Raw genomic sequence first — 13,766 nt, forward strand, 5'->3', positions numbered from 1 at the left:
TCAAAATGCAATTTAAAATGGGACAGCAAATCTTAATCCCCACCCTCCTTTTTTAGGTAATAAATTAAAAAAATAGTTTAAAACTAGCAACACGCCCCAAGATTTCCTTGTAGACGAATAATAATAATAATAATAATAATGTTATTTGCTTTACGTCTCACTAACTACTTTTTAAGGTCTTCGGAGACGCCGAGGTGCCGGAATTTAGTTCCGCAGGAGTTCTTTTACATGCCAGTAAATCTACCGACACGGGGCTGTCGTATTTGAGCACCTTCAAACACCACCGGACTGAGCCAGGATCGAACCTGCCAAGTTGGGGTTAGAAGGCCAGCGCCTTAACCGTCTGAGCCACTCAGCCTGGCTCCTTGTAGACGACATTAGTTGTTTTCGTCCTGGCTTGTGTATATAGCTCAGTGCAAATTTTTCCTGGTACCTTGCTCTTGACTCCACATAGCATAATAGTTAACCTTCGATGTTAGGCCCCTTCGAGAAATTACTTTGACAGAAAAAGTGAAAGAGGAGAGGCCAGTTGGGAGGCCAAGGAATAGATGGATAGACACAGTGAAATCAGAGGCCAGCAAGAGGAATGTCAAGTGGAAGGACATAGAGGAACAGAAACTATACTTTGACAGGAAGAAATGGCGAGTTCATGTACAGCACTCCTGGGAAATTGGAACTGAAAAATGATGATGATGATGACGACGAGGCTGTCTCCCTATGAAGCTTGGCGATCCAATCGATTATGTTTACTCGCGGAACAGCGGTTCGAAAGATCTGCATACAAGTTCGTCCATACCATTCAATCAATCGTAAGTTGGAAATGTGTTCTGTCGATAGAGAGTAAGTTGTCATTCAACAATATGATAATTGTATAATATGCTTTTTATGCAATGTTGACTAGTAAAAAATAAATAAATATAATTTAAAATCACCTAAGAAGTTCTTTTTTGCTGAATTCCCCATAAATTGGTGGCTTGTCTGGGATTACATGTAGAACTGACCAAGATGCTTAAGACGACACAAGTTTAAGACATTGTTGGCCATGAGAAATAAAGTTTGTTTGTGTTTTCTTGTTTATAACATCAGTTTGTGAGATTTGAACATCTGAACATAACCACGTGGTCGTTGCCTGAAAAGGTAACCTATCCTCACTTTTTGTGGACACTTAATGTGGAAACACTAACACAAATTCAATCATTACAGGTAAGTTGAAGTCAGCCTCACATGCTGCAGTTTTAACTCAGATCTCTAGAAATTGGGCAGTATTTGGAAAAATGGGAAACCACTGATGATGATGATGTGTTTTAATAACTTCTACTGTAATTAGAAGACCTCATTATAAACCTAATTTCAATTTTATTTAAGGATTTTAAGTACAACTAGGAGCTGTACCCCTCACTGACAAGACTATTACTTAGTATGTGCACGATTACATTTTTATCGAGCCCTCATGCTGTTCCTGAGATTCTGGGGCACGTCAGCAGCTTGTCATCAGTCATGACTTACTCCCTTCCTGGTTCTTTCTGGCCCTTTACAGCTTAATCTTGTTTTGTTGGCATTACTGCTGCTCTTACCTAAACTTGATCTCTTCCTTCCATTGCTCTATAATATCCAAGTTGTCTCCTTCCGCCTTTCCCACACCTGTGGAGTCACGGGTTCGAATTGTGCCACATATGAGGATTTGGCCCTATTTAACGGCCGGATGCCCTTCCTGACGCCAACGTATGTGGAGTAGCGATATCTCAAACCAGTTCATTCGTATGAACTATTTCACCCATTCATACTCTTTACCGTGAATCGTTCAAATGAAGTAGTGAGGCCTGACGAAGCTGCTCTCTATGTATTTGCTATGTAATTTAGCTGTGACTTCGTTTACAGTGTCTCTCTCACTCAATAAAGCTTCATAATACTTAATAATATTACCAACAGATGGCAGAGCTTTGTAATTATGGACATCCTATGGCTTACCCGCTTATGGCATCTAGATGATGTTTGATAGAAAATATGTGTAAGAACACAGCTGACAGGCAGGATGGGCCTGGGAGTGAAGGAGTAAAGAGTGACGTAGATAGTGGAGGGGGGGGAGAGAACGAGTGAGCGACAGACGAATCAAATGAGCTGTGAATGTTATACAGTACGAAGTGAAGTGTTTGAACTACCAGTTCATTGAAATTGAGTAGTTAGTTCACACTTCTTAGAAGTGAAGCGTTCATTTTGAACGACTCATTCACGAGCTACCCATGTGGCGGGATGAGCATTTTTCCTGTCTAACATAAGAACATTAGCACATAAATGGAAAGTTTGTTCAATTATATTTGGTGTTCTACGAAAATTATTGTTGTCTACTAATCTTGACAATTTCATTAACCCTAGAACTGGCAACTGTTGAATATTCAACATGTTCGTATTTCATCACGTAATTTCCTCAATTCTTCAACAGGTGTCATGATAGTCTATATTTTGTCATTCTCGATGTCAACAGCAGCCCTGAGTTCAGTTTCATTCACAGTTACAACCTCTTTGGGCACAAATTCATAGAAATAAATGAATGCAGTTTTCTGACCCAAGCTCCATTGCTGCAGTGTTTGAAACAAACCATGGGGATCTGATTTGCTATTCTATTACATTTTATTTTGTAGTTTATACATATTATTTGATTGATTATATGAATTTTTAGTACAGTGTGTGTCTAATTGTGCCATCATCATGATGGAAAATGAGTGACAAAGAATGGCAAAATTTGTTAGAAGATGAAAGTGACGGATCTGACTTTGAGGATATTGAGAATGAACCAACAGATTCTGAGTCGGATTTGGAATTTGTACCAGGTATTTCTTCCCATCAAATATCAGAAAGTGAAAGTGATGACGAGCCTCCCGTACCAGAACACATCGCAACAAAATGGTCTAAGGTCACGCCTCCTGAGCAAGGCATGCTAATACATTTTCCCTAATGTTTTCAAGAATATATCTCTCAGAGTCATGAAACATTTGCTAGTGCATTACAAGTACATTATTGACAATCTGTATATCTCAGTTTGTTTGTGACATGTTTCAGTTTTGTGCAAATATGATCAAAAGTTTTATTATTATTATTATTATTATTATTATTATTATTATTCTGAATTTGGGAATTCCTCTTTTTGAACAGTCTGCACATTTTTCTAGTCAACGTATTTATGTAATATGTCAACATGACAATCCTCAGTGTATTAGCTTTATGTAGATATATAAAACTTGGTAAATTTATTTCATACCCCATGGATATTTTGTACTTTATTTAGACAAATAAAAGATGCCATCACAAGATTGCCAGTTCTGGGGTTACGACATGTAGTCAAAACTGCCTTGTTATTTTTTCTTCCTTCAAAAAGTACAGCTTCAAATATTAAACTCAAAATATACACCTGTCACAATCAATTAGATCATTTGGACAATCCTACAGTAAAATTAGCCATATGCATCTAATCGCCAACTGATCCGTTCATCTCTCCACTTTGGGGTACACTGATACTGGTTGGTGGTTTTGAATAACCTGATGTCTTTTCTTCTCGTCTTGTAGCAACTTCTAGTTTTATTATCTCTTGTGCTTCTTTTGTGTTCCTATATTTCAAAAGAACTTTGCATTTCCATTTTTATTGAATTTCTAATACAGGTAAATGTTTAAAAAAAAACCCTTTCCAAACTCTGCTTTATTTAAAATCTCTATTTTTATAAGCAGAGTTATCAATAAATGCACCAAAAATTATTGTTACAAATTTTCTGAATCAAATTTGAAGTCTTGCCATGCCCAGATTCACTAGTGCCAAGTTTAGATGTACTGGCTCAAGGTGAGAGAGCTTTTTGTAGAACAATCATTGTTTCCCATATTCAGTCAATTTGGAGGAATAGCCATCAAACATGTGCCAAGTTCTGCAGCAGCTGGGCCTCCTTTAACTCCACATAACGAGCAGCTTCAAGCAATGTCTCCAGATTCAAGGCTCTACTTAATGTTGGATGCAGGATCCCGCCTTGTCTTCACTCCTTCACGGTTCAGAAGTTAAGGAAAGGTCATATTTCTTTCCTGACTGCCTTTTATCCAAAATCTGAAAAAGAACTGTAAAAGATGGTTCTTTCACCTGGTTTAAAGCAATTTGATGTTGCATATAAATGTATATTTCGGCTATTTTTATTGTTTGGGTCATATTTTTCTTATTTTAGTGATATAAGGTCATATTTGGTTATAATTTCAGCTGAGGAGTTTTTAACAAGGTACGTGTTATCTGCATCGAGTTTGAAACAGAGGATTGTCAAATAGTGCAGTAGATATATTTTTCTCTCTTTTGCCATAACAGATAGGTAGCACGTTTATAAGACCTGATTCCAAGGAGGAGCTGCTGTAAGGATGTCTGTTAGCACATCTTTATGGCCAGGAGAGATTACGACACGATACATGTGAGCTCACGGAACGTGATTATAGTGTGTTTCCACTTTTGAATCTCTCGAGTAGAAGCAATTAGCAAACAAGTAAATTCTGTGTTATCTCTCGCCCAGTTCTTCCTTGAAGGGTCCAGTTACAGCTCTCTTCCCCTTTCACTACCACCAAATTTCAACAGATTGGCCTCAATAAACTTCCTGTCAGGCAATGTCTTCTAACTTACGCCGACAGATACAATACTGCATCTCAAGGCTAGGACGATAATAATAATATAATTTGCTTTACATCCCACTAACTACTTTTTCAGTTTGCAGAGAAGCCGAAGTGCCGGGATTTAGTCCTGCAGGAGTTCTTTAACGTGCCAGTAAATCTCCCGACACGAGGCTGACATATTTGAGCACCTTCAAATACCACCGGGCTGAGCCAGGATTGAACCTGCCAAGTTGGGGTCAGAAGGCCAGCGCCTCAACCGTCTGAACCACTCAGCTCGGCACTGGGATACTAAATGAATGTTGAAAGTTTTAGTGTACTGTAGCTCTCTGTCAGTTTGTATGACTAAATGTGTCCGGTATATTATCCCTGATCACGTTTTGGTACTTAAGACATTTAATGTCAGTAGGACTCTTAATACTTGCTATCTATCCCTAAAATTCATGTTATATTTTATCGTATTTTAGGTCATATTTTGTACTTCTTTAGATCATAAACTTCCGAACCCTAATAATCACACAAACAAAATATTACATTAACTCTTCTTTGTTCTCTTACAGTTCACCTAAAAAAAAAAAGAGCCATTATACTGTTTCAAATAACAAACTACGTGACACATGACATGTATAAAGATCGACTGAACTATGTTAATGTACAAGTTTTTTAACATTTGAGTATTTATGATGATCAAAAGTATTACCTCTGAATAAGCCTTTAAAAAAGCCTAAATAAATAATTATTAAACTGTACTGACTGGCTGTAGAATATTTACTTTGAATTAAGTTTGAACATGACTTTCTTTTTCAATTAAGAAGATGGCATCCCAAGAACAAGTCTTCAGTATGAGATTAAACATGAATGATTTTATAAGTGAAAAAAATAAAAATAAATAAAAGTAAAAAAATTACTAAGTGCACTGGCAGGCTACAATTTCAGCCAACAAGACAGAGAAAAAGATATATTATAAAATTAAAAGCAGGTGGACGTACTGTCAGAGAATTAGAACCAAACACAATAACATGGTCACCATGTATGTTTATTGCTCCGGGGTGGGAGTTCGTACGGGAAACATGAGCATCTTGGCTCGGAGGAAGGACAGGTCGGGCAGTGAGTCCAGGATCCGCTGCGCCTCGGGGCCCAGTTCGGCGCGAAGCTCCGATTGCTCCGGCGATGGTCTGCTGCCTGCCGCTAGGATCCTTTGTACAAGCGGGTCTGGCTGTGGTTGGCCTTCCGCTGAGATGCCCACATCTTTCTCCAAGCCTTGGTTCAGAAGCAATACATTAGTAAGGAAAAGAAGAATAAGAAGAGGAAGAACAACAACAACAAGAGAATTTCAATAGTGAATAACACGTTTTATATTCCTTGAAACAAACACACAAGAACAAGTGGATTTTCAAACTCTTTAAGTTTTAAAGTTTCTTAGGATCTTACCATTGTTTTAGACACCCAAAATAATGAAGAACATGCATGCTATACACAAACAGCAATTAGTCTACAAGGCCCTGTGTAAGAACTAAACAGGCTAATATTCCTCTATTTGCAGAGGTTTCCAATTGCCTCCAAACCTTGGAATAATTAAATATGTACTTTAACAAACATCTCCTAGGTTTTCTTCTGCTTCTCTTACCTCTTACAGTCAATTCCATTACTTTCCTAAGCAGAGGTGCCAACTTTTTAAGTGGGTTATTAGTAAATTCCCCCATCTGCAAACCCTCAAAAATTTTCGAGTCAAATCGAAAGCATGCTCTTCCCCTATTCGATTGCGCTTCCAACAGCAATCTATTCTTAAGTATATCATATTTCACAATAAAATTTGCACAGTCTGTGATAAATTCTTTGTTGCTTGTTTCACACTTAACAGTTGCTTTTTAGTGCAGGTTTTCTTGAAGCATCCTCTCCCCCTGTGATGGCATTTTAGTCTTCTGAACCATAAGCAATTCCATTGTAGATGTGCTTAATGTAGGTCTGCATCCCATCTGATTTTTCCTATCAACACTGAAAATTCTTTCTGTGGAGAGTTACTGACAGGTGCACTTAATACTGCAAATACAACATTGCTTAAGGTTTTATAGTGGAGAAGAGCAGAATAGATTCACAATGAAATTCATAATGTTCTCGGGTAGCAGAAGGAAGCGACGATCGAGTAAGCATAGTTGCAGACTCAGAAGCATTGAAACGAGGAGGGTTCAGCAGTAATGCTCCAAAAGTATGATACAATTTTCTTCTTTTTCGTAGAAAATTATGTTTTCATGATATCACTCATCCGTAACAATTTCCCATTTGACCGCAATGCCGCAATCGTGAGGTGAAATCCGTAATAGTTATGGACAATCCATAATATTTGGCACCTCTGCCTAGATAACAACAAGCAGAGAAACGGAAATTTCAGTAATTGAGGCATGGAAAACTGGGTTATTCTACACTTCTCACATCAACACGGTCAAATGCTGATAGCCACCCTCCTGATGAAACATAAACGTGTGCCAGAAGACTGGGAAAAGGGAACAATAACAGTCTTTAAAAAGGGGAACAAAGAAGTGTGTGATAACTATAGAGGAATCCCACTCTTATCACAAGTGGCAAAAATACTGGAAAGAATATTAAAAAAAGAGAATAAGAAGAAAGGTAAGGAGAGTTGCAAGAGGATCAGTTAAAATTTAGAAGTGGAAGATCTATAGTGGACCGAATTTTCACATGAAGCAATTGGGAAAATGTAAAGGATCTGGTCATGACATTTATAGATCTAAAAAAGGCATATGATACTGTTCCCAGGGGTGTGGAAAACCGTGGTCAAAAAGAGACTGGGTACACAAATTGTAGACACGGTGCAAGCAATGTACAAAAACTGTGCCAGCAGCATACAGACTGTGTGTGGAGATAGACAGGCGAGTGTGCTGTCGCCTTTTTTGTTTCTAATGGTTATGGATGAAATTGTAAAAGAGACAAAGGAAGGGAGATGAAGTTATTACTATTTGCAGATGATATTGTGGTGTGGGGAACAAACAGCACAGGAGTACAAGAACAACTTGATGCACTCAACAGGAACACTGAAAAGTATGTTATGAAAAATGATAATATTAAGAGGAGAAAAGCAAGGGAAAGGCATTGTTAAAATCGGTATTCAAAGCCTTGAAACAGTAGACAGTTTCAAATACTTAGGGAGTGAATTACAAAGGGCACTAGGAAAGTTTTGCAATGTGAGTGAACGCTTTAGACTTTTTCAAAATAATTTCCACCACTCAATACACTTCTCCATACATTGAAACCAGTCACCGAACCAACTCTGCCACTTTTCTTCGCTTACATTTTCACACTCTTGATCCCATGCTGCCAGAAGCTCCTCATCGGATGCAAAACGCCGCCCTTTCAGCTTCATCTTCACTTCTGGGAAGAATGCAAAGTCACATGGGGCAAGATCAGGAATGTATGGAGGGTGATCAAGCACAGTCAACCCTGATCTGGCAAGAAAATACACTGTTACATTAGCACGATGTGCTGGAGCATTGTCGTGATGCAAGAGCCAAGTGCTGAGCCGGGAGCTGCTTGAGAGTCTGGATGACCTGAGGCAGACAAGTCTCACTGTACCACTTCGCAGTAACTGTTCTTTGTGTTTCTAGCACAACTCGAGTCAGGATGCCCCGTTTAGTGAAAAATACTGCAATCATCCTTTTCTTCACTGACCTTGACTTTCGCACAGTCACATGAGTACCCCCCATCTTCAAACAGCCACACCTTGTTCTGGGATTTTGTTGGGACATCGTACTAATAAAGCCAAGTTTCGTCACCTGTAACGATGCTATTGACGTTACGCGAAGTCCTGTTTTTCAAACTGTTTTAGCATTTTTTGGCACCATTTCACTCGATGTGCCCTTTGTTCCTCTGAAAGTGAATGGAGCACCCAAAGGGAACAAACCTTTCTAACATGGAGATGGTCATGTAGAATTGAATGAATAGCTGGTGCAGGGATGTGGAAGGTCTCTTCTACCTGCCGATGTGTCAACTGCCTCTCTTGCTGCAACATTTTCCGCACAGCTTCAATGTTTTCCTTGGTCACTGATTCAGACGGTCGCCCAGAACGAGGATCGTCTTCAACCCCAAAATTTCCCCTCTGGAACTCTTTGTACCAGCGGAAAATTGTTGTCCGATGTTGACAGTCTTTCTCCAGCATAGGAGTCATTTCCTCCAGGCACTGGTCAACAGTTAATCCATGATCAAAACTGTAGTGGATAATTGCGCAGTATTCACGTTTAGACCACACCGACATCTTAACAACTTGCTTTCAATACCACTGCTTGGTAACAGCTGGTGTGAAGGTTGTGCCTTGCTGTCTTCTAGACCAGTTTCCACCTGTATTTTCATCCCTCACCATAACAGGGGTGTCCAGCCAACCGTTTTTGCGTATTGCAAAACTTTCCTAGTGCCCTTTGTAATGCAGAATACAAGGCTGGACATGGAGGGCAATGCATTCTACCAGAGTGTAAGAAACCTTGTCTGGAATAAGGAAGTGTAAAGAGGTAATGTACAAAATGTATTATGCACCCGTATTGAGACCTGGACAATGATAACTAGGGAGGAGAGGAGAATTCACGTCAGCGAAATGACATACATAAGAAATACGATAGGAACAACAGATTGAGAAACGAAGATGTAAGAAAGGAGGTCAGAATGGAGAACCTAAATGCGAGAACTGATAGGAGTAAACGAAGATGGTTTGGACATGTAAAGAGGATGGAGGAGAAAAGAATGCCAAAACAGATGATGAAGATGAAGTTTGAGGGAAAGACAGCAAGAAGGAGATTTGGAACAAGGTGGGTCAATTAAATAAAGAGAAGTGCAAGAAGAAGAAGAAGCCTGGACTGGGACAAAATGATGGAAGAGGAACGGTGGAAGGAGAGAGGAAGGTGGAAAAGTGCCACAGATACCCTGACCTTGCAGGAGGTGGATGATAATGATGACGATGATGATAACGATGAGATTTGAAGTAAAAAGTGTGTCGTAGACTTTGCAAAGGTTAAGGGCCAGTGGCACAAACCCTCAGAGAGTTATCTGTTTATTTTTGGTGAAGATAAACTTCCTGATGTTTGAATGAAATCTGTGACCCTATACCTGTAGTTCAGCAGGGGATCAGGAGTAAAGGCTGGTCATTCACAGAGGTTTGCAGACTGTACGTTGAAAGTCAAGAATAAAAACTAATGGGCAATACTAAATAATGCTCTGAAGGAGATAGGGTGAAGCCACACCACAACCTTTGACGGAAAATGAGCATAAAGAAATAATGGCTGCCAGCACACAAACATTCATTCACAACAGCAAAATACTTGGCATGCAGATGTGAACTGATATGATGTAACTTAACCTTGATCACAACCTTTTAAAACAAGAATAGCATGAATTTTCATACAGGCTACAACTTGTTTGTGGAGAAGATCATTTGTATGAAGACGTGGAGATTGTCCTTGTGCCCTCCTCTTTCTGTTGCTCCCTCCTCACACACTGACTTGCCATTATGTTCCTCCTATTATGTGTTCCTATATGATTTGATCAGACCAGGTATCAAAAACTCAGAGTGAAATGCCTTCGGAACCAGTCTGCTCAGTGCTTGGGAGGGATGGGAGCAATTGAGTGAGGAACTGAGGGGGAAGTTCGTTAAGTCATGCGTTCCGAAGTTAGAACTGTCTGCGTGACAGTACAATAGTTAAATAAGTATGAACACACCGATTTTTATACTGAGAAACCTTAGACTGCACAAACATAATGCAAATATGTTGTGCATACAGCTCTTATTAACCCTTTCACTCCGGCGTAGTGAGTACGGTGGCGTGACATGAGCAGCGGGTGGTTCACCGAGACCGCTGTATGGGATATTTGTCTCACTCCGCTCTCCAGTCTGCAGTCGGCTCGTGACGTGAGGAGAGGAAGGCAGAGTTTAAAAGTATTTTATTTGGAATGCATATTCGGTGAAATTCTTATGACTATATTTTTAGCCCTTTTCATCCCCCTCGCTCAGAAGAGTTATGATACTCGTGTTAAAAACAGCTGAAACACACCTGACATGCTAGCATTTTCCACTAAACTTTTCAATCCAGAATTAGCTGCGTCAAACTTATGTTTTATTGGATTCAGGTTCTACTTTTCCACTTTAGTTTTCTGCTCAGTGGTTCAGGCACCTGATCTTCATCTTCACTATCCTCATCTTCAGTCGAATCATCGAAGTAGGCTGACCTTTTAGACGACGACGAAGCGGTAACTGGAGTAAACATGCCTGAAGTAGAAGGTGTGATTAAAGTTGTTCTATCACCAGAATCAGGTAACAAAACACTATCATCATCATCTTCTTCAAAGTCACAACCCAAGATGATGGCAAGAGGTTCCACCACCGTATATCTTTCCTCCATCATCAGGCCTTTCACAATTTAAAGCGACTGAAAGCTAAGTCAAGAAGCACAAGCACGTCAGCACAGGGGAGCAACTAGGCATGAAGTGAGTAGCATACCGGACACATTGCTTTCGTCTTCGAACTGGTTACTCCTGTCATCTGGTGATCATAGCCGTAACTATAGACTCCCAAGACAGCCGCGAGAGACCTCCAAAGTTGAACTTCCACAACAGTCTATCATAGTGAAGTGGGAAACAGGCAAAAGACATGCGACTGCTACAGCAGTCAACCGGAGTGAAAGGGTTAATAATGAAGATTTGTAATCTCAAAGTAGAAAAGTTTTACGTTTGGTATTGATGATAGACAACTGTGGTATGGGGTTGATCCACCTAATCAATTCAAATTTGTTTACTAATTCACTGTATTATTTACATACATATATACACATAGATATGGGGCTCGTTTCAACCCGAGTTGGAGTCATCATCAGCCTTATAAGTTAACCTAGAAATTAAATTGGTATAGTACATAATAAGATGTTGTTTTTACTTTCTGATGAGTGCTGGCCAACTTTGAACACGCTAGCATAAGGGAAGTGAGGGAAAGTGGGAAGGGGGAGATAGAGGTAATGCTTGGTGTGAATGCACAAGTTGAACACAGTCCAAAGGTCACTAATAAACCGTTGTGAACGGTGCATTGAAGTAAGAGGGGGCGGCATATTGAACGTCTACTTTAATCAAACCATTGGGCGTATTTTTCTTTCATTCAGTGTTTCACTCCATTTAAAAAGTTGTGTTTGAAGGAATACACAACCTTGGGGTGGCAGTCTTGCATTTTCGAGCATGTTAAATAATAAAGAAAGTTACTACAACCAACAGACGAGAGAAGAAACAATCTGGCGCATTCCTTGACTGATATGTGTGTCTTAATTACAGTGTGTTCTTGTACAGAGTGTCCAGTTACGGCTGCTTAACAAGCATCCTTGTAAATAATGCACATAGTTAATATTTATGGCCACCAGTGAGTACAACCTTTAATTTCAATGCTATTTAAAGTGAATGAATACTTGTAAATTGGTGAATCAATAAAATTTAAGTTTGTATTTGTACAAGTGTTTGCTTCTGTACATAACACACGGCAGCAGCTTGTGCTCTGGCATAGCGAATATGGCAAATCCTTCAATTCGAAATTTTCTTCAAAAAGAAAGATTTTCTCCGCCAATCTGATTGCATCAAACATCCCTGATATTTCTGTCGGTATAGTTCTGATACACCTGTATATGTCATGTGACATTCCTCACGTCAGTGTTTCCGATAAGCACAGTACAGATCGAACACATACAGGCGACTCCAGTCAAAAGTACTCCACCAATAATGCAGGTAGGTCTAATGAAGGACAACAAAAATTTTAGGTTCAACAGGTTTTGATTGGCTTGGAAAAAAAATAAAAAATAAAAAATTCAAAACTGGTTTTTCAAGAAATCACAACAGCCTCACTACAAGCAGTAAACCAGGTAAGAAAAATGGGCCTGTAGACTGTTACAGCAGGTCTCTAAATATTCTGTCCTTATTTGCACCCCTGTCCTAAGCCTTTAAAACTTAACATCATAGTTCTTGGAATTTTCTCGTTAACGAAAGGCACGCTTCTGAAGCAGAGCTGTGTTTAAATTCTTTGTCCGTGGAGTGCAAGAATTTTCCCAACTCAACACACAGCATTGTTAACTCTCTGTTTTAACTACATAGCCACCGAGAGAGAGCAGCGAGTCTGGACAGAACTGTGTGCAGCTGTGCAACACTGGAGACCTGACAAGCGAGCCGGTTACAGCACCGACACACTTTTGAAGTATTGGTCACAGCAGAGGCGAGTGTAGACAGTCATAAATACGGGTACTGTCCAGAGGCGGTACATCTTAACGTTTGACTTGCTGATCGTTAAGGAGGAAAACTGTCTCGCTGCTGATTCTGGGGTGATACTGTACGATATGTACTCCCATTAAGGAACCAACCTGATAAATCGGCTGTTGCTGACCATGCCTTAACACCTGGTTATAATGTCATGTTCCAAGGAGTGGATCTTCTTGCCCGTATAAAACAATATCGCCCCAGAATCATCAGGGAGGCCGTTGAAATACGTAAACATCCGGACAATTTCAACCGCGATACAAGCTACAACCTCAGTGAATCATGGCTTCCTATTATCAGAACCATCAGAAAGTGATCTTTACTGCTGCCATTCGTTGTCCCTAACATGGGGCTAAAATGGCGTCTCTTATTACATCTTAGGGCATCATTTTAAGTTCTTTGTTGCTTTCTCTTAGCAACCATTGATGCGCCGTGTTTCTGTTTTCTCCCGATGAAGAAAGGCACGGTATCTTTCGAAACGCGCATAGAGTGTGTGTAATTTATTACATGGCACATCTCAAACATATAATACATCATGAATAGTTACATGGGCTGTGAAAATCTAAATGATAATATTATAAAAATAACTGATTTACTGTCACTCATGTCCATTAGATACCATTACTAATGCAATTACGAAAACTAACCCATAAATGATGGGTACTCGAAAGCTAGTTCTATTTAGATTACACAAGGTCATTATTTCTGCGCAATTTCCTACAAAATGCTTGAATGTTATGACACGCTACCTTTAAATTTCAAAATGCTACAGAACTCCGACTATGGAGGCTGTATATACATGATAATTAAATTTCAGATACCTGGTTAAAGTAGTGTGCAGCACCTTGTTTCGCCCTGATGAC

General features: G+C 39.6%; 1 protein-coding gene across 1 annotated transcript in view; it reads right to left on the minus strand.

The window, feature by feature from the left end:
• Nucleotides 1–3,356: 3,356 nt before the first annotated feature.
• The window catches only part of Afti (aftiphilin), a 59,784-nt gene continuing 49,374 nt past the window's right edge, over nt 3,357–13,766 (minus strand). The window contains exon 6 of the mRNA XM_067156447.2: nt 3,357–5,886. Coding sequence (XP_067012548.2) covers nt 5,663–5,886 — 224 coding nt within the window. The 3' untranslated portion in view covers nt 3,357–5,662. The remainder of the gene's footprint in view (nt 5,887–13,766) is intronic.

This window comes from Anabrus simplex, chromosome 12 (assembly GCF_040414725.1).
Source record: "Anabrus simplex isolate iqAnaSimp1 chromosome 12, ASM4041472v1, whole genome shotgun sequence".
In the NCBI taxonomy this organism is placed as follows: Eukaryota; Metazoa; Arthropoda; class Insecta; order Orthoptera; family Tettigoniidae; genus Anabrus; species Anabrus simplex.